The sequence below is a fragment of the Carcharodon carcharias genome, chromosome 8 (genome assembly GCF_017639515.1).
Source record: "Carcharodon carcharias isolate sCarCar2 chromosome 8, sCarCar2.pri, whole genome shotgun sequence".
In the NCBI taxonomy this organism is placed as follows: domain Eukaryota; kingdom Metazoa; phylum Chordata; class Chondrichthyes; order Lamniformes; family Lamnidae; genus Carcharodon; species Carcharodon carcharias.
In genome coordinates, this window is record NC_054474.1 from 109,335,939 (window position 1) to 109,356,710 (window position 20,772).

A 20,772-nucleotide genomic window follows, 5' to 3' on the forward strand; every position below is an offset into this window, starting at 1 on the left:
TTTTAGGATAAAGGGCCGGTCATTTAGGGCTGAGATGAGGAGAAATTTCTTCACTCAAAGGGCTGTGAATGTTTGGAACTCTCTACCCCAGAGTGTTGTGGCTGCTCCGTCACTGAATATATTTAAGGCTGGAGGAGACAGATTTTTAGTCTCTCCAGGAATTAAGGGATATGGGGAGTGGGCAGGAAAATGGAGTTGAAGCTGAAGGTCAGCCATGATGGTATTGAATGGTGTGGTTAGTCCTGCTTCCATCTCTGGTGTTCTTATGTACACTGTATGATGGTTCAAGAAGGTTTCTCACCACCTTTGAAAGGGCAATTAGTGATGGGCAATAAATGCTGGCCTTGCCAGTGATGCTCATGGTACCATGAATGCCTGGCAGTGAGTGTTGCTCCCTTGACTAAAGCTGTTGTATTGTTTAGCTCAGGATCATGTTCCCCCTCTGCCTCTGTAAATGAAGCTGGAAACTCCAGTGAAAGCAATGGCAGAGTAGGTGCATGGTCAGGATGATGGAGTGGGAAGAGCTGTGAGGTGATTCAGGGCCCTAATGATTGCACATCAAGCTGCCAAAATCCATAACAAGGTGACTGAATGAGGTCAAGAGAAGAAACTCTTTCCTCATGGACAAGAGTGACCATTTGCAACTGACAGTTGCCTCTTGAAGCCTGTTGTGTTTATGTCAGCTGCAGCTATAATTACAGCTTTTCAGTGAATGAGCGGTGTTAGCCTGTTGATCCCATAGCTTGCACACAATGTACCTCACAGCCCTCAGCTCTATAAAGGTTTTGCAAAGGGAACCAGTGTTACATTTGTGTTAAATATTAAACTTCAATCGCTTGCCACGGTGGGAGCTTGTTTATTCTAGGTGTGCCCTCACTCAGTCATTTCAGTGATCAGGATGTACGGGCTGCTCTGTGAAAGTCTACATGACTTCATCAAAGAATCTTACGGGGACGATGTGTGGAAGCTGGTGCGAGAACGGGCTGATGTCAGGCTTCACTCCTTTGTAACTCATGAGGTAAATCATCACTGACTTTAATCATTATTTGTATCTGTCCAGAAACTTTTAATAATTTCTATACATGGACCCTAGATCTCTGCTTCTCCAGGCATTCCAACTTCTAACCATTTAATTTATCTTTCTTAGGCCCAATGTGCATGACCTCACACTTCTCACTTTGAGCGCCATCTGGCAAGTTTTGCCCACTCACTGAATCTATTAATATCCCTTTGCAAACTTGCTGCTTCCATCTGCACCGCTTACATTGTAGTCTTATCAACAGATGTAGAGATAGAGCGCTCCCTTCCTTCACCCAGGAGACAAGCTGAGATTCGCTGCAGGCTTGTCCTATGATGAGAGGCTGAGTAAAGTGGGCCTCTGGAGTTTCAACAAACCAGAGGGGATCTCATTGAAAGATTCAAGATTCTGAAGGGACTCGATAAGGTAACTGAGAGATTGCTTCTGCTGGTCGGAGAATCTAAAACACGGGGTCACAGTCTCAGGATAAGGGGCTGATCGTTTAGGACTGAGATGAAGAGAAATTACTTCACTCAGAGGGTTCTGAGTCTTTCTAATTCTCTGCCCCAGAGGGCAGTGGATGCTCCATCGTTGAACACAGTTAAGGGTGGGATAGACAGATCTTTGGTCTCTCTGAGAATCAATAGTACCAAAGACTTGTGCTCCAGGACTTGCCTGTGCCCCTAGCCAAGCTGTTCCAGTACAACCACAATACTAGCATCTAACCAGCTATGTGGAAAATTATCCAGGTATGTCCTGTACACAAAAAGCAGGACAAATTCAACTCAGCCAATTAACGCCCCATCAGTCTATTCTCGATCATTAGTAATGGAAGGATCATCAACAGTGCTATCAGATGGCACTTACTGAGCAATAACCTACTCATTGATGCCCTGTTTGGGTTCCACCAGGGTCACTCAGCTCCTGACCTCATTACAGCCTTGGTTCAAACATGGACAAAAGAGCAGAACTCCTGAGGTGAGGTAAGAATGACTGCCCTTAACATCAAGGCAACATTAGATCGAGTGTAGCATCAAGTAGCCCTAGCAAAACTAGAGTCAATGGGAATTTGGGGGAATACTCTGCTGGTTGGAGTCATACCTAGCACAAAGGAAGATGGTTGTGGTTGTTGGAGGCCAGTCATCTCAGCTCCAGGGCATCACTGCAGGAGTTCCTCAGGGTAGTGTCCTTGGCCTAACCATCTTCAGCTGCTTCATCAATGACCTTCCTTCCATCATAAGGTCTGAAGTGGGGATGTTCGCTGATGTTTCTACAATGTTCAGCACCATTCGTGACTCCTCAGGTACTGAATGAGTCCATGTCCAAATGCAGCAAGACCTGGACAATATCCAGTCTTGGGCTGACAAGTGGCAAGTAACATTCATGCCACACAAGTGCTAGGCAATGACTATCTCCAAACAAGTAGGTAGACAGGGGTTGTAAAGAAAGCTTTTGGCTACTGGCCTTCATAAATCAAGTATTGAGTATAGGAGTTGGGATGTTATGGTGAGGTTTTATAAGACATTGGTGAGGCCAACTTTGGAGTATTGTGTACAGTTCTGGTCGCCTAACTACAGGAAGGATATCAGTAAGATTGAAAGAGTGCAGAGAAAATTTACTAGAATGTTGCCGTGTCTTAAGGAGTTGAGTTACAGGGAAAGATTAAACAGGTTGGGACTTTATTCCTTGGAGTGTAGAAGGATGAGGGGAGATTTGATAGAAGTTTACAAAATTATGAGGGGTATAGACAGAGTAAAAGTGAGTTGGCTCTTTCCACTTAGATTAGGAGAGATAAACACAAGAGGGCATGGCTTTAGGGTAAAAGGGGAAAGGTTTAAGGGGAACATTAGGGGGAACGTCTTCACTCAGAGAGTGGTGAGAGTGTGGAACGAACTGCATCTGACGTGGTAAATGTGGGCTCACTCTTAAGTTTTAAGAATAAATCGGATAGATACATGGATGGTAGAGGTCTGGAGGGTTATGGACTAGGTGCAGGTCAATGGGATTAGCGGAATAATATTTCGGCACAGACTAGAAGGGTCGAATGGCCTGTTTTCTGTGCTGTAGTGTCCTATGGTTCTATGGTTCTAAGAGAGAATCCAACCATTGCCTTTTGACATTCAATGGCATAACCATCACTGAATTCTCCCACTATCAACATCCTGGGGGTTACCATTGACCAGAAACTGAACTGGCCTAGTCACATAAATACTGTGGCTACAAGAGCAGGTCAAAGGCTAGGAATCCTGTGATGAGCAACTCACCTCCTGACTCCTGAAAACCTGTCCACCATCTGCAAGGCACAATTCAAGAGTGTAATGGAATACCAAAATAAAAATGAAATGCTAGAGATCTGATATAAAAAGAGAAAATGCTGAAAAAACTCAGCATGTCTGGCAACATCTATGAAAAGAGAAACAGAGTTAACGTTTCAAGTCCAGTATGACTCTTCTTTGGTGTGATGGAATACTCCCCACTTGCCTGAATGAGTGCAGCTCCCACAACACTCAAGAAGCTCAACACCGTCCAGGACAAAGCAGCCTGCTTGATTGGCACCACATCCACAAACGTTCATTCCGCCCACCACCAATGCACAGTAGCAGCAGTGGGTACCATCTACAAGATGCACTGCAGGAATTCATCAAGGCTCCTTAGACAGCACCTTCCAAACCCATGACCACTACCATCTAGAAGGACAAGGGCAGCAGATAGATGGGAACACCACCACCTGGAAATTCCCCTCCAAGTCAGTCACCATCCTGACTTCGAAATATATCGCCATTCCCTCACTGTCACTGGGTCAAAATCCTGGAACTCCCTCCCTAACAGCACTGTGGGTGTACCTACACCACATGGACTGCAGTGGTTCAAGAAGGCAGCTCACCACCACCTTCTCAAGGCAATTAGGGATGGGCAATAAATGCTGGTCTAGCTTGATAAACACATGAAGGAGAAAGTAATGGAAGTATATGTTAATGGGGTTCGATGGAGGAGGCTGGGGGAAGGCTTGTGTGGAGCACAAACACTATTGTGGTCTTGTTGACCAGAACGGCCCATTGCTGCCCCGTGAACACCAGTATAAAGGCCCAAACTTTCTGGTCACCGGATCATCGGAGATAGGACGTATGTTGGGAGATGCGTGTTGGGATCCTGCAGAGACCTTGTTGCACAGACCGACGTGGAAAATGCCTGGGAATTTCACATTTCTTATGGGATAGAACATAAGACATAGGAGCAGAAATTAGGCCATTCGGCCCATCGAGTCTACTCTGCCATTCAATCATGACTGATAAGTTTCTCAACCCCATTCTCCTGCCTTCTCCCCGTGACCTTTGATCCCCTTACCAATCAAGAACCTATCTATCTCAGTCTTAAATACACTCAATGACCTGGCCTCCACAGCCTTCTGTGGCAATGAATTCCATAGATTCACCACTCTCTGGCTAAAGAAATTTCTCCTCATCTCTGTTCTAAAAGGTCTTCCTTTTACTCTGAGGCTGTGCCCTCGGGTCCTACTCTCTCCTAATGAAAACATTTTCCCCACGTACACTCTATCCAGGCCTTTCAGTATTCTGTAAGTTTCAATCAGATCCCCCCTCATCCTTCTAAACTCCATCGAGTATAGACCCAGGGTCCTCAAATGTTCCTCATATGTTAAGCCTTTCATTCTTGGGATCATTCTTGTGAACCTCCTCTAGACCCTCTCCAGGGCCAGAACATCCTTCCTGAGATACGGAGCCCAAAATTGCTCACGATATTTTCAATGTGATCTGACCAGAGCCTTATAAAGCCTGAAGGAATGATTCCCTTCTTTCTGGGGATCATCTGAGAATGTCTCCAATTCTGAGCACAGGGCAATAACTTGGGCCAGGGACATGGGATTACCTCTCTACTTATCCTGGACATGCTAGACCATTTCATAGCTGGTCTAATTCAGGATTAGCCACTCAACTGTGCACACCAACCAACTCCCCCATCACCCGCACTCCCTGACCACCCAAGTCCCAAATGACCAGCTAATTACCCTCCCGCGACCCGACCCAACTAACCCCCCACAACCACCCGAGCCCACAGACCACCTGAGTCCCCAAAGACCACCTGATTACGCCCTACCAGACCCAAGTAACTACCCCTTGACAACCCAACTACCCTCTGACCACCCGATTACCCCCCAGCTACCCTCCAACTATTTGATTACACCCCTGACCTGACCCAACCAGCCCCCCAACCACCTGATGATCAACTGATTACGCGACCACCACCTGTCTATCCCCTGACCCAACTACATTCCAACCCCACCCAACTATCCACCTTCCTGACCCCCCCATGACCCCTGACCCAACTACACCCCACCCCAACACCCTGACCCATTTACCTACCCTCCTGACCCTCCCATGACTCCATGAGCACCTGACTACCCTGACCACTCATTTCCCCTCCCAACCCCCCAAACTACCCCCCTGACCACCCCTCCAATAATCCAACTATCCCCCCGACTCTTCCAACTAACTCTCCGCCCCCATCCCAACTACTCACTCACCCAATCACCCTCCTACCCAGCTGCCCATTCGTGAACCCAGGCTCATTCATTAGAAGACTTGAGACCTTTGAAAATATATCTGATTACGGCAGCTAGTGTTTCCCCTGACTCTCCTAAACTGGCTGGACTTACCCAGAGAGTCTGCACTGCTCTTTTCTGCTGCAGCCGGATTTGGAAGATATGGCTGAAAATGGGTCATATCATTGGTCAGAAAAAGCTTTGTGAGCAACCGGAAGATCACAGCCCATGTACAGACTAGCTTTTCACTCAGTGCCACAAGACATCCTGCACTGAACAAGGCAATAGCCTGTATTGATATAGTGCCTTTAAACATCCCAGACTGCTTCACAGCCCTGTGATCAGACAAAAGTTAACACTGAACTGAATGAGAAAACACCAGTCTGCTCAAAGTGATACATTTTAAGGAATGCCCTGCAGGAGGTGACAGAGGTGAAGAGGTTTAGGGAATGAATTCCAGAGTTTAAGATCTAGTTAGCTAAAGAGACAGCTGTTAATAGTGGAGCAAAGTGAATGTGGGATGCACAAAAGGTCAGAATTGGGGAAATGCAGAAAACTCCAAGCAGAAAGAGATAATGGAGATAGGCTCACTTGGGCCATGGAAGGGTTTGAACACAGACACCAGAACCTTACAGCTGAGGGGCTGGTGGAGCCGGTGCCAATGTTGGTCAGAGAGCACATGGGTAATGGGGGAAATGGGATATGATGCAAGTTAGGGTAATGGGTGGAAGAATATTGGATGAGCTGAAACTTATGGAGGGGGAAATAGGGAGGAAGATGGGCGAGAGGCTGGGCAAGGCATAAAATCTAGAGGTAACAAAAACATGGATGATGATAGCTGCAGCAAATGGGCTGAGGTACGGACAGAGATGGAGGCTATTGTCAGACGGGGTAAGTGGTTCATGGAAAGGCCAAATACAATTCCAGGTAAAAGTCCTCTGGGCTGTTCATTCACCATCCTCTAGTTAATTGCCAGTCCCCATTCCATGTTATGAGAGTCAGAATCACCTTTTTGTTTAGAACAGAGAGCAGGAAGTCCACATGCCTGTAGACCTCAGAGTTCCCTCACATTCACGGACAGGAAGCGAGCTGCACATGTGCAGTTCAGTGTTTTTAAATCCTTTGGGCTGAGGATGGGCCCAGAGCCCCTGCAAAGAGACTGAAAACAGCACAAGGACCTGAGTCATGTGACTGGGAGTGGAGTGCCATTGGAAAACAAGTGTCCCAGGATGGCATGCGGAGAGGGGACAGGGAGGGAGGACAGGGAAGGTCCCAAAGTGAAAGGGGACAGGGAGAGGTCCCAAAATGAAGGTTCCTGGATAAGGACAAGAAGAGGCCCCAGTTAAGTTTAAAAAGAGAGGTGCAGAGAAAGAGGCTCCAAGCAGGAAAAGCGCTGCAGGGAGCAGACTGTAACTGAAGAAGACTCCAGAAAATCTGTGACGATCAAAGAGGATTCTGTAGAATCCATGGCGATCGAAGAGGATCCCAGAGATACCCTGGTGATTGAAGAGGATTCTGGGGAATCCCTGGTGATCGAAGATGGATTCAGGAGATACCCTGATGATCGAAGAGGATTCTGGAGAATCCCTGGCGATTGGAGAGGATTCCGGCAAAACCTTGAAGATCCAAGGCAGCCGTAGGTTGGTGACTCTGTGCTGCGGGCAACGGTACCCCATTTGGAGCAGTAGTATTCTGCTCAACGTGGTCAGAGAGCTGAGGTTATACTTGTGAGTTGGTGTTGGAGTACGTAATTGGGAACCCAGGGGAACGGAATCTCGGGAGATGAGATTGAAACCCTGTGATGTGGGCCGTCGTTGAGACTACCTGAGTTGGTGGGAATTGTGCAGAAAATTCCCAGGTTAGATCTTTGAAGATGAAGACTGGTATCCCTCGTGAGAGAGACAGGATTTCAATGAGATTGGTTGACTCACAGTGTTTACTGATGTCTAGGTGGGTCATTGAGAAATCCATGAGAGCTGTCTTGGTCGCACCTGCCATTTATTATGCAGTATTGTGTGTTTGACCACAGTTTGACTGTTAATTCACGTGTATCTCATGTTAATTCTGAATGTAAGAGTAGAAAATAGCCTTTGTAAATTGTTTTATCTTCCTGACCTTGTTTAGTAAAGTTTATTTTTGTTTGTTTAGAACCTAAGGAATCATATGGCTTTATTCACCGGGAAAGTGTCCTGAATATCAAACTTTGTCTACTTTAAACAAAACATAATTGGTCCCTAACCGGATCTTGCCAACAACTTGGAGGTCTGCTCAAGGATTATAACATCCCCAAGTCCCTCAGTGTTCCAGAATAGTTATAGCACAGAAGGAGGCTATTCAGCCTATTGTGTCTGTACTGGCTCTCCGAATGGGCAATTCACCTAGTGCCATTCCCCTGCTTTCACTCCATAACCCTGCACATTCTTTCTTTCCAGATAATAATCCAATTCCCTCTTGGACTCTTCGATTGAAACTGCCTCTCAGGCAGTGCATTCCAACCCCAATCACTTACTGTGTGAAAGAGTTTCTCCTCATGTCTCTATTGTTTCTTTTGTCAATTACTTTAAATCTGTGCCTTTGGTTCTCGATCCTTCCACCAATGGAAACAATTTCTCTCTATCCATTCTGTCCAGACCCCTCATGATTTTGAATACCTCTATCAAATCTCCTCTCAGCCTTCTCTAAGGAAAACAGTCCTAATGTCTCTAATCTATCTGCGGAACTGAGGTTCCTCATCCCTAGAATCATTCTCATGAATCGTATCTACACCCTCTCTAAAGCGTTCACATCCTTCCTAAAGTGCGGCACCCAGAACTGTACACAATACTCCAGCTGAGGCCGATCCAGTGTTTTATACAGGTTTATCATCATTCCCTTGCTCTTGTAATCTTCTTCTTCCTGAGTTCTCTGCAGGTCCAGTCCACAGTGTCACAACCTCCACCACGGGCAGGGCAACAAGGCAAATCCACCCTAGCTGGAATGGGGATCAAACCCCATGCTGTTGGCACCACGCTGATCCACATTGCCTGTCCGGCCAACTGAGCCATCCAACTCCTGAAGGAGTCCGAGTTGCTGTGGCAACATCCACTTTCCATGCGTGTTGTAGTCTGGAGCTATAGTGATGCATGTTGTAGTCTGGAACTATTGTGATGCATGTTGTAGTCTGAATCTATGGATAGTGGTGGAAGAGGCTCCAATTTCTTAACATCACATGACTGACCAGGAATTTTCCCACTCTTACTGCCTGCTATTGGTGTGTTTTGGAAGGGTTTGCAAGTTTAATACTCAATCTGTTTGGCTGCATTATAAACAGATTGAATATTGAGGTCCTGTGGTGCAGTCCCTGCCTCTGAACCAGATGCTCCATGTTCAAGTCCCTCTCCATGACTTGATGCATAAAGATGTGTTTATAATGCAGCCAAACACATCTTTATGCATCAAGTCACGAAGAGGGACTTGAACATGGAGCTTCTGGTTCAGAGGCAGGGACTGCACCACAGGACCTCCTAGTCTTGTATTCTATGCCCCTATTAATAAAGTCCAGGATACTATATACGTTATTAACTGTACTCTCAACCTGTCCTGCCACCTTCAATAATTTATTCACATATACACCCAGGTCCATCTGCTCCTGCACCCCCTTTAGAATTGTAACCCCTACTTTATACTGTCTCTCCACATTCTTCCTACCAAAATGAATCACTGCCCACTTTTCTGCATTGACCTTCATCTGCCCATTCCACCAACATGTCAATGTCCTTTTGAAGTTCTGCTCGGTCCTCCTCACAGTTTACAATTCTCCCAAGTTTTGTATCATCTGGAAATTTTGAAACTGTGCCCTGTACACCAAAGTCTAGGTCATTAATATATACCAGGAAGAGCAAGCAACACTGATCCCTGGGAAACTCCACTACAAATCTTCCTCCAGCACAAAAAACATCCATTAACTATTACTCTTGTTTCCTGTCACTCAGCCAATTTCATATCCATGCTGCACTGTCCCTTTTATTCCATTAGCTATAACTTTGAACACAAGTCTGTGTGCAGCATTGTCTCAAATGTCTTTTGGAAGTCAATATACACCACATCAACAGCATTTCCCTCATCAACCCTCTCTACTACCTTTTCAAAAAACTCCAGCAAGTTAGTTAAAGTTGATTTTCCATTAACAAATCCATGCTGACTTTCCTTAATTAACCTACGTTTGTCCAAGTGACTTTTAATTTTGTCCTGAGTTATTGTTTCTAGATGTTTCCCCACCCCTGATGTTAAACTGACTGGGCCTGTAGTTACTGAGCAATCTTTACACCCTTTTTTGAACAAGGGTGTAACATTTGCAATTCTCCAGTCCTCTGGGACCTCCCGAGTCTAAGGAAAACTGAAAAATTATGGCCAGTGCCTCTGCAATTTCCACTCTCACTTCCCTCAGATCCCTCAATGGCCTCGCCCCTCAACTTTGTAAACCCCTACCCAAGAAGCCTCTTCAAAGCTCGTCCTATGACCAACCAGGAGATGCTTCTTGATATTGTCTCTTTTTGCTTGATGCCTATTATTTTTCTCAGTTCTCTTGTTACATTCTGTACAATTCTGAGCTCAAAGAGACGATGTGTAATATTCTTGGTACTGTTAAACCACTACAGAATCTTTACAGCGTCTGATGCAGTATGGATGCTGACTTTATTGGAAGATAGCTTACTGTGGGCTACAACTTGCCCTGAGGTCGCACAAGAGCAAGCAAGGTCATGTCAAGTGATTTCCCATAACTTGCTGTGATTATGTACACAGTGTCTGATTAGCATATCACATGGTTAGAATTAACCCCTTATCTATCCTACATCCTGAAGCTGTGAAAACAATGTGGCCTGTACCTGAAAAATTATGTGACCTGCAGGATTGTCTGCTTGACTCTAACTGCTTTTGTTGTGATACACTTTCCTTGCTTTAGGTTTACAGTGAGAGTGTGATTCCTCGTATCGCCATGGCAGCCAGTGGAGTCACTGGGACCCCCTACAGTGAGCTGATGAACTCGTGGGGAGTCTACTTCCTGGGCTTTGTGGGGAAATATGGATATGACCGGATTCTGAAGGTGGGTGAAGGGAATGAATCTGCAGCTAACCTGAGAGAAGGTTAGTGTCAAGGCTGCAAATCACACAACATCCATAAGATGGCACAATGTAAGGACCATGGATTTCTGCAGAAATCTGCAGGGGCAGACTCAACACCAGGGAAAGGGAGAGAGAGAGAGAGAGAGAAGGTGGGTTTGCCAACTCCGATGGGATATATTCCAGGTGATGTGGGTGGAAGTGATGTTGGAGAGCCAGCAGTGGCGTGTGAGCCAATTCTTTAGGGAACCCAAGGACCGGCTTAGGGAGCAGGTTAACGAGGGGATTCACTTCCTATCAGGTGAGTCCAAGTTGTGAGCAATACAGCTTTTTTCCCTTAAAATGAGCAAAACCTGCAAATTCTTCAGGACATTTAAATACAATTGAAATGATACTAAGTATTATACATATTGCAAAGTCAAATGTTAACAGGAAACCATGCATAGAAGCAACCCAGTCACACTGAACAACACACGGCTTTTAATAATATGCTGCACCAACTGGCTCTTCTAAACAGCATTTGTCAACGATAGTGGAACTGTGGCAGACTTGGCATTCAGCCTTTTACAATTAGTTATAGGAACGTACACATGAAATGTTTAATTTTGTTGACTGCACATATGTGAAATGTCGACACATTTCATTGAGCTGTATTTATAGAAATAGTTATATGTATGAGGAAGCAGACATTGCACAGCTGTACATGAATTTCATATGGAGTAGGCAGGAAAACACATTTTCTGGTTTAGCGAGTCAACGATACAGTGCACAATCAAATACGAGTTCCCTTTTCTACACTCACTCTCACTGAAATAGAAGTTTTGTTTCTGAAAACCTACCTGGAGCTTTTGGCTCTGACCCAGAGGAAAAAACAGTAAAAGCTGGGAAATAAGAATACTGGTCCAAACTGTTTTTTTCCTTTTGGATTAGCTGTACAATGTATAAGTTACACTACAACATGGTGCGGACAATCTTCTAACTGGAGAAATACCAGGTTTCAACAGTTAGGAAAAGTCTGCACGTGAAGTGAAGTTGGTCCTCTGTAGAATTTAATTTATTGAAATAAGTGAAAGACAGCTGCCTCCCATTGGGAGCTGAAATTCCCTGCTGTGTGGACACACCTTTTCTTTTGGAAAAATATACTTAATTCATAAAATACCTGAAAGAACATTACAAAACATTTCAAAATGGCCATCACAAAAAGTGCAATCGTATTCAAGTTTTCTACATAGATCATGAGGTGCTTCAATATAATCAATGAAAGTTATAGACATTTCAACATGGTCATTACAGACAATGCAATGGTATTCAAGTTACCAACATAGATCATGTTGCACTCTGAGGTGCTTCAATACAATTATGATACGTTTAGCTATCACTACGTACATTCATTGTGAGTTGTACAGCCCGAGGGGTCGAGACAATTCCCAGTCCCTCGGTGCACTGTGGCAGAAAGGTCTTAGACAGTGACCTTTCCCCATTGCACCTTTGCAGGGGCTGTCCCAAGCTTTAGTGCATCCCTCAGCACGTAGCCCTGGACCTTGGAATGTGCCAATCTGCTACACTCGGTCGGGGACAACTCTTTGCGCTGGAAGACCAACAAGTTTCGTGCAGATCAAAGAGCGTCTTTCACTGAGTTGATGATCCTCCAGTTGCAGTTGATGTTTGTCTCGGTGTGTGTCCCTGGGAACAGCCTGTAGAGCACAGAGTCCTGTGTCACAGAACTGCTTGGGATGAACCTCGACAGAAACCACTGCATCTCTCTCCAGACCTTCTTTGCAGTGGCACAATCCACAAGGAGGTGAACAACAGTCTCATCCCCACCACAGCCACCTCGAGGGCAATGTGCCGAGAGGGTGAGACTCCTGGTGTGTACGAAGGGTCTGACAGGAAGGGCCTTTCTCACGACCAGCCAAGCTACATCTTGGTGCTTGTTGGAAAGTTCTGGCGATGAGGCATTCTGCCAAATGACTTTGACAGTCTGCTCGGGGAACAATCTGACAGGATCCACCCTCTTCTTTTCCCTCAGGGCCTCTAGGACATTACGTGCCGACCACTGCCTGATGGACTTGTGGTCAAAGATGTTTCTCTGCATAAATTTTTCCACCAGGGACAGGTGATACGCCACGGTCCAACTACTTGGAGCGTTCTACGACGGCGTAGCCAGACCCATCCTTCACAACACCGGGAACAGGTAGAACCTCAGCAGGTAGTGACACTTGGTGTTTGCGTTCTGAGGGTCTACGCACAGCTTGATGCAGCTGCACACAAAGGTGGCCATCAGGATGAGGACGATGTTGGGCACGTTTTTTCCCCCTTTATCTAGATGCTTGTACATCGCGTCCCTGCGGACACGATCCATTTTCGACCTCCATATAAAGCAAAATATGGCTCAGGTGATCGTCATCGCACAGGAGTGTGGAATGGGCCAGATCTGCAACAGCAACACCCAGAATGCCTCACACCTGATGGCCAGGTTCTTACCCACAATGGAGAGGGAGCGTCGCTCCCACATGCCCAGTTTTCTCTCCACCATAGCCACTCACTCCTTCCAGTTTCTAACACATGCCCCGGACCCTCCAAACCATAGCCCTCAGCCCTGACGATGAAGGAGACAAAGGATCGGTCAGCCCAGTTCCCAAAGAACATGGTCTCGCTCTTCCCACGATTTACCTTGTCTCCCAAGACCAGTTCGAACTTGTCGCAGATGTGGATCAGTCTGTGCACCGACAGCGAATCCGAGCAGAAGACGGCGACATTGTCCATGTACAGGGAGGCTTTGATCTGAGTGTCTCCACTGCCTGGGATAATCACTCTTCTTATGCCCGGATCCTTCCTGATGGACTCAGCAAGGGGTTCTATGCAACACACAAACAAGACAGGGGAGAGAGGGCAGCCCTGCCTGACTCCAGATTTAATAGGAAAGCTATCTGATTCCCACCCATTGATTGAAACTGCGCTACTAATGTTAGTGTGGAGCAGTTGGATCCAGTTGCGGATTCCCTCCCCAAACCCCATTTTGGAGAGCACATCCACCGTGTAGGTGTGCAATATTCTGTCAAAGGCCTTCTCCTGATCCAGGCTGATGAGGCAGGTGTCCACACCCCTGTCCTGTACATAGGCAATCGTATCCCTGAGCAGCGCGAGGCTGTCAGAAATCTTCCTGACCAGCGCAGTGCAGGTCTGGTCAGGGTGGATCACCAAATCCAGAGCAGACTTGACACGATTGGCAATGACTTTGGAGCGAATCTTATAGTCCACATTCAACAGCAAAATGGATCGCCAATTTCTAATTTCCTCCCTTTCCCCTTCTGCTTGTAGATGAGGGTGATGATGCCTTTCCTCATGGATTCTGACATGCTGCCGGCCAGAAGCATACTCTTGTACACTTCTAGCAGGTCTGGGCCCATCCAGTCCCATAGAGCTGAATACAACTCCGCCGGCAAGCCGTCGCTTCCGGGAGTTTTACTCTTCTTGAAGGACTCAAGGGCCTTAGTCAGTTCATCAAGAGTTAGTGGTTTGTCCCGACTCTCCCGTGTACTGTTGTCTAAAACCTCCGTGATAGAGGACAGGAAGGACTGGGAGGCCGTGCTGTCTGTGGGCTTCACGTCATACAATCCGGCATAAAAGGATTTGCTGATCCTCAAAATGTCGGACTGCGATGACTTTACTGAGCCGTCTTCTTCCTTCAGGCTGCTGATCACAGAGCTCTCTCTGTGTACCTTTTGGAAGAAGAAATGTGAGCACGTCTCATCCTGCTCCACGGAACGGACTCTGGAATGGAAGATGATCTTGGAGGCCTCCGGGGCAAAGAGCGAGGCTTGCTGGCTCTTCAGCTCTTGGAGTTTCTCCTTGACATCGTCCCCCATTGACTGCAGCCGCAGCAGGTTCTACATGTTTTTCTGGAGTTGGGACGTTTCTCTCTGTTCTTTTCTAACCTACTGGACACCTTTGAGGATGAAAAACTTCTTGACGTTCTCCTTGATCGCATCCCACCAGTGTGTCAGGGACTCAAAGAGGGGTTTCACGGTTCTCCAACCTTTGTAATCCCTCTTGAGTTCCTCAATGTTCTCTGGGGTCAGCAGTTGCACATTCAGCTTCCATGTCCCCCGGCCAAGCCTCTGGTCTTCCTGTAAATGACAGTCAGCCAGTAGGAGGCATTGGTCAGCGAAGAACACCGGATTGACGTCAGTGGATCTGACTGCGAATGCATGGGACACAAACAGGAAGTCTATCCTGGAACGATGGACCCGTCTGACTGTTACCGTGTATCTACAGGGTTGCAGCTCCATCTGCAGGGTTGCTGAAGATGTCGTGCAGATGGACATCAGGATTCTGGAAATAGCGTCCAGTCTGCTGTCGGCTCTGCCGGAACATCCAGCCGCATCGATGATGCAGTTGAAATCACCGCCCAGAATGACCGGCCTGGAGGTCACCAGCAGCAGTGGGAGCTGCTGAAAAACTGCCAGCCGCTCGCCCTTTTGTGCCAGGGCGTACATGTTAATTACCTGGAGTGGAGCGTTCTTGTACATTACATCTGCTACGAGGAGGCACCGCCCACCACCTCCTTAACCTGGGAGACGGTGAAGCTGCCTCCCCGCAGCAGAATACCCAGGCCGGAGGAATGTGAGTCGTTTCCTCCCGACCAGGTCGATGGCCCATGGGACCACCATCGTGACCATTGCCTGTAGGAGCTGAGGTGCGGTATCGCACACTCCTGCAGAAACAATTCCTGCTTTGACCTTGGCAAGGCAGACCAAGGTTGCAACACACCGCGTAGTAGATTTAACACTACACACGTTAATGGATACAATCTTTATCCCCATTTTTAAAGCATTTAGTCGCTTACCAAACCTGCTGTCTTTGAGAGTTCCAGACCTTTGATCTGCTCCTGCATACCCATAGTGTTCACAAATTGTTTCACTTTGGATGGGCTGAGGAAACTGTCCTGAACCGCCCCGTTGGAGATGTTTCGCACAGGTGGCATTGGGGGGGGGTGTCGTGCAGGATGCGAGGTTTGAATTGTTCTCTGTTGGAGAAGCCTCTCCGATGCATTCCCCCTCTAGGGAATTGCTGCTCCCGGCTTCCCAGAGCTGGGATGTGCTGGCCTCTTCGGGTTGTGGGCAGAGTTGGGGTGCGCTTGTCTCCTCATTGTCTCCAATGTTCTGGAGCTCGAGTATCTCCTCCTCCAACTCCCTAGAGCTTTGCTGTTTCTTCTGTTGGAGCCGCCCTTGCACTTCTTCGTCCGAAGAGCAGCAGTCCTTGTCATCCGTGTCGGATGGGAGAGGCCTCTTGCCACTTGTCCGGGAAGTGGCTTGGCCCCTCCTTAGCCCATTCTTCCTTTTGGCTCTCTTCACCAGCTGCCGCTCCCCCCAGTTGATTGCTGCTTCCTCCTCTATTGATTGCCTCTGCTGAGGAGTGGGAGGTTCGGGGAGCAGTACAGTTGTTTGGCCGTCTGCTGCTTCAATGTTTCCCTTCGTCTTGTCTCTCTGTTTCCTCCTTTGTTCCATTGTGCTCAATGGAGACCTAGGTGGTTGGAGGGTTGCATGTGTCCTTGGCAGTAGTGACACTGACCATTTCGTCTGCTTCCCCCTCGTTGGCTTTGGCCACCTGTGCATAAGTGAGGCAGCGTTTGGGGCAGGTCCTGTAGAGGTGGCCTGCCTCGCCACACAGGTTGCAGCACTTAGTCTGTTTGCAGTCCTTTGTCTGGTGCCCTTCCTGTTTGCATTTCTTGCAAAGGGTGGCGCTGCAGTTGGCCGCCACATGACCAGACTTGCCGCATGAGCGACAAAGTTTGGGCTGCCCAATGTAGATAAGGTAGTCACGGCTTCCCCTGATAGCAAAGCTGGAAGGAGGGTGGAGAATTGCTCCCTTACCATCCACCTTGAGCATGACCTTGACCTGGCGTTTGCTGGTTCAAACCCCGAAGGCGCCTTTGACCTCAGTGCAGCTCCCAACCTGGTCAGCGTACCTGGCGAGGAAGATGAGCACATTGGCGAGAGGAGCATGAGGGTTGTAGAGGTGCATAGTCGCCACACGGTCTCATTGCGACAGCACACCTGATCAGTAGGTGGGCTGTGAGTTAAATCCCTGTCCCCAGACCTGTCTGTCTCTCTCTCTCTTTCCCCTCTCCTCTCTCTCTCTCCATCGTTTCCCACACCCCTCCTTCCCTCTCTCATTCCCCACACTCCTTCCTTTCTCTCTCGTTCCCCACTCCTCTCTCTCTCTCGATCCCTACTTCTGCCTCATTCTTTCTTTCCCGAGTCCTTTCTCTCTCTCTGACTCTTTCCCCATTCCTGTCTCCTTCTCTCTCTTTCCCCAGTCCTGTCTGACTCTCTCTCTCTCTCTTTCCCCACTCCTTTGTCCCTCCTTCTCTCTGTTCCAAGTTCCATCTCTCTATCTCTCTTTCCCCACTCCTGTCTCTTTCTATCTTTCCCCATTTCTGTCTCTCTCTTTCCCCACCCCTGTCTCTCTCTTTTCCTGCTCCTGTCTCTCTCTCCCTCTCTTTCTCTCTCTCTCCCTCTCTTTCTTTCCCCATTCCTCTCCCTCTCCCTGTTTTTCTCCCTGAGTCCTCTCTCTGTCTCTTTCAGTCCTCTCTCACTGATTCCTCCCTTCCCCAGTCCTGTCTCTCTCTCGGTTTCTCCGATCCTCTCTCACTCTTTCCCCATTCCTGTCTCTATATCTCTCATTCCCCACTCCTGTCTCTTTCTCTCTATCTCTCTCTTTCCCCAATCCTCTCTCTCTCTCTCTTTCCCCAATCCTCTCTCTCTCTCTTTCCCCAGTCCTCTCTCCCTCTTTCCCCATTCCTGTCTCTATCTCTCTCATTCCCCACTCCTGTCTCTTTCTCTCTCTCACTCTTTCCCCAATCCTGTCTCTCTCTTTCCCCAAACCTCTCTCTCTTTCCTCAATCCTCTCTCTCTCTTTCCCCAATCCTCTCTCTCTCTCTCTTTCCTCAATCCTCTCTCTCTCTCTTTCCCCAATTCTCTCTCTCTCTTTCCCCAATCCTCTCTCTCTCTTTCCCCAATCCTCTCTCTCTATTTACCCAATCCTCTCTCTCTCTTTCCCCAATCCTCTCTCTCTCTTTCCCCAATCCTCTCTCTCTCTTTCCCCAATCCTCTCTGTCTTTCCCCAATCCTCTCTCTCTCTTTCCCCAATCCTCTCTCTCCCTCTTTCCTCAATCCTCTCTCTCTCTTTCCTCAATACTCTCTCTCTCTTTCCCAAATCCTCTCTCTCTCTCTTTCCCCAATCCTCTGACTCTCTCTCTCTTTCCTCAATCCTCTCTCTCTATTTCCCCAATCCTCTCTCTCTCTTTCCCCAATCCTCTCTCTCTCTCTTTCCCCAATCATCTCTCTCTCTTTCCCCAATCCTCTCTCTCTCTCTTTCCCCAATCCTCTCTCTCTCTCTTTCCCCAATCCTCTCTCTCTCTCTTTCCCCAATTCTCTCTCTCTCTTTCCCCAATTCTCTCTCTCTCTTTCCCCAATTCTCTCTCTCTCTCTTTCCCCAATCCTCTCTCTCTCTCTTTCCCCAATCCTCTCTCCCTCTTTCCCCATTACTGTCTCTATCTCTCTCATTCCCCACTCCTGTCTCTTTCTCTCTCTCTCTCTTTCCCCAATCCTCTCTCTCTCTTTCCCCAATCCTCTCTCCCTCTTTCCCCATTCCTGTCTCTATCTCTCTCATTCCCCACTCCTCTCTCTTTCTCTCTCTCACTCTTTCCCCAATCCTGTCTCTCTCTTTCCCCAAACCTCTCTCTCTTTCCTCAATCCTCTCTCTCTCTTTCCCCAATCCTCTCTCTCTCTCTCTTTCCTCAATCCTCTCTCTCTCTCTTTCCCCAATTCTCTCTCTCTCTTTCCCCAATCCTCTCTCTCTCTTTCCCCAATCCTCTCTCTCTCTTTCCCCAATCCTCTCTCTCTCTTTCCTCAATCCTCTCTCTCTCTTTCCTCAATCCTCTCTCTCTCTCTTTCCCCAATCCTCTCTCTCTCTCTTTCCCCAATCCTCTGACTCTCTCTCTCTCTTTCCTCAATCCTCTCTCTCTATTTCCCCAATCCTCTCTCTCTCTTTCCCCAATCCTCTCTCTCTCTTTCCCCAATCATCTCTCTCTCTCTTTCCCCAATCCTCTCTCTCTCTCTTTCCCCAATCCTCTCTCTCTCTCTTTCCCCAATTCTCTCTCTCTCTTTCCCCAATTCTCTCTCTCTCTTTCCCCAATTCTCTCTCTCTCTCTTTCCCCAATCCTCTCTCTCTCTCTTTCCCCAATCCTCTCTCCCTCTTTCCCCATTACTGTCTCTATCTCTCTCATTCCCCACTCCTGTCTCTTTCTCTCTCTCTCTCTTTCCCCAATCCTCTCTCTCTCTTTCCCCAATCCTCTCTCTCTCTTTCCCCAATCCTCTCTCTCTCTCTTTCCCCAATTCTCTCTCTCTCTTTCCCCAATCCTCTCACTCTCTTTCCCCAATCCTCTCTCTCTCTCTTTCCCCAATCCTATCTCCCTCTTTCCCCATTCCTGTCTCTATCTCTCTCATTCCCCACTCCTGTCTCTTTCTCTCTCTCTCTCTTTCCCCAATCCTCTCTCTCTCTTTCCCCAATCCTCTCTCTCTTTCCTCAATCCTCTCTCTCTCTTTCCCCAATCCTCTCTCTCTCTCTCTTTCCTCAATCCTCTCTCTCTCTCTTTCCCCAATTCTCTCTCTCTCTTTCCCCAATCCTCTCTCTCTCTCTTTCCCCAATTCTCTCTCTCTCTTTCCCCAATCCTCTCTCTCTATTTCCCCAATCCTCTCTCTCTCTCTTTCCCAAATCCTCTCTCTCTCTTTCCCCAATCCTCTCTCTCTTTCCCCAATCCTCTCTCTCTCTCTTTCCCCAATCCTCTCTCCCTCTTTCCCCATTACTGTCTCTATCTCTCTCATTCCCCACTCCTGTCTCTTTCTCTCTCTCTTTCCCCAATCCTCTCTCTCTCTTTCCCCAATCCTCTCTCTCTCTTTCCCCAATCCTCTCTCTCTCTCTTTCCCCAATACTCTCTCTCTCTCTCTTTCCCCAATCCTCTCTCTCTCTCTTTCCCCGATTCTCTCTCTCTCTTTCCCCAATCCTCTCACTCTCTTTCCCCAATCCTCTCTCTCTCTTTCCCCAATCCTCTCTCCCTCTTTCCCCATTCCTGTCTCTATCTCTCTCATTCCCCACTCCTGTCTCTTTCTCTCTCTCTCTCTTTCCCCAATCCACTCTCTCTCTTTCCCCAATTGTCTCTCTCTTTCCTCAATCCTCTCTCTCTCTTTCCCCAATCCTCTCTCTCTCTCTTTCCCCAATCCTCTCTCCCTCTTTCCCCATTCCTGTCTCTATCTCTCTCATTCCCCACTCCTGTCTCTTTCTCTCTCTCTCTCTTTCCCCAATCCTCTCTCTCTCTTTCCCCAATCCTCTCACCCTCTTTCCCCATTCCTGTCTCTATCTCTCTCATTCCCCACTCCTGTCTCTTTCTCTCTCTCACTCTTTCCCCAATCCTGTCTCTCTCTTTCCCCAAACCTCTCTCTCTTTCCTCAATCCTCTCTCTCTCTTTCCCCAATCCTCTCTCTCTCTCTCTTTCCTCAATCCTCTCTCTCTCTCTTTCCCCAATTCTCTCTCTCTCTTTCCCCAATCCTCTCTCTCTCTTTCCCCAATCCTCTCTCTCTATTTACCCAATCCTCTCTCTCTCTTTCCCCAATCCTCTCTCTCTCTTTCCCCAATCCTCTCTCTCTTTCCCCAATCCTCTCTCTCTCTCTTTCCCCAATCCTCTGACTCTCTCTCTCTCTTTCCTCAATCCTCTCTCTCTATTTCCCCAATCCTCTCTCTCTCTTTCCCCAATCATCTCTCTCTCTTTCCCCAATCCTCTCTCTCTCTCTTCCCCCCATCCTCTCTCTCTCTCTTTCCCCAATCCTCTCTCTCTCTCTTTCCCCAATTCTCTCTCTCTCTTTCCCCAATTCTCTCTCTCTCTTTCCCGAATTCTCTCTCTCTCTCTCTTTCCCCAATCCTCTCTCTCTCTCTTTCCCCAATCCTCTCTCCCTCTTTCCCCATTACTGTCTCTATCTCTCTCATTCCCCACTCCTGTCTCTTTCTCTCTCTCTCTCTTTCCCCAATCCTCTCTC

The 20,772-nt window shown here is 47.6% G+C and overlaps 1 protein-coding gene across 1 annotated transcript in view; it reads left to right on the top strand.

Annotated features, from left to right (window-relative positions):
- Positions 1-860: 860 nt before the first annotated feature.
- Positions 861-20,772, top strand: part of LOC121281479 (soluble guanylate cyclase 88E-like) — a 1,149,736-nt gene continuing 1,129,824 nt past the window's right edge. The window contains exons 1-2 of the mRNA XM_041194423.1: positions 861-1,018; positions 10,519-10,659. Coding sequence (XP_041050357.1) covers positions 899-1,018; positions 10,519-10,659 — 261 coding nt within the window. The 5' untranslated portion in view covers positions 861-898. The remainder of the gene's footprint in view (positions 1,019-10,518; positions 10,660-20,772) is intronic.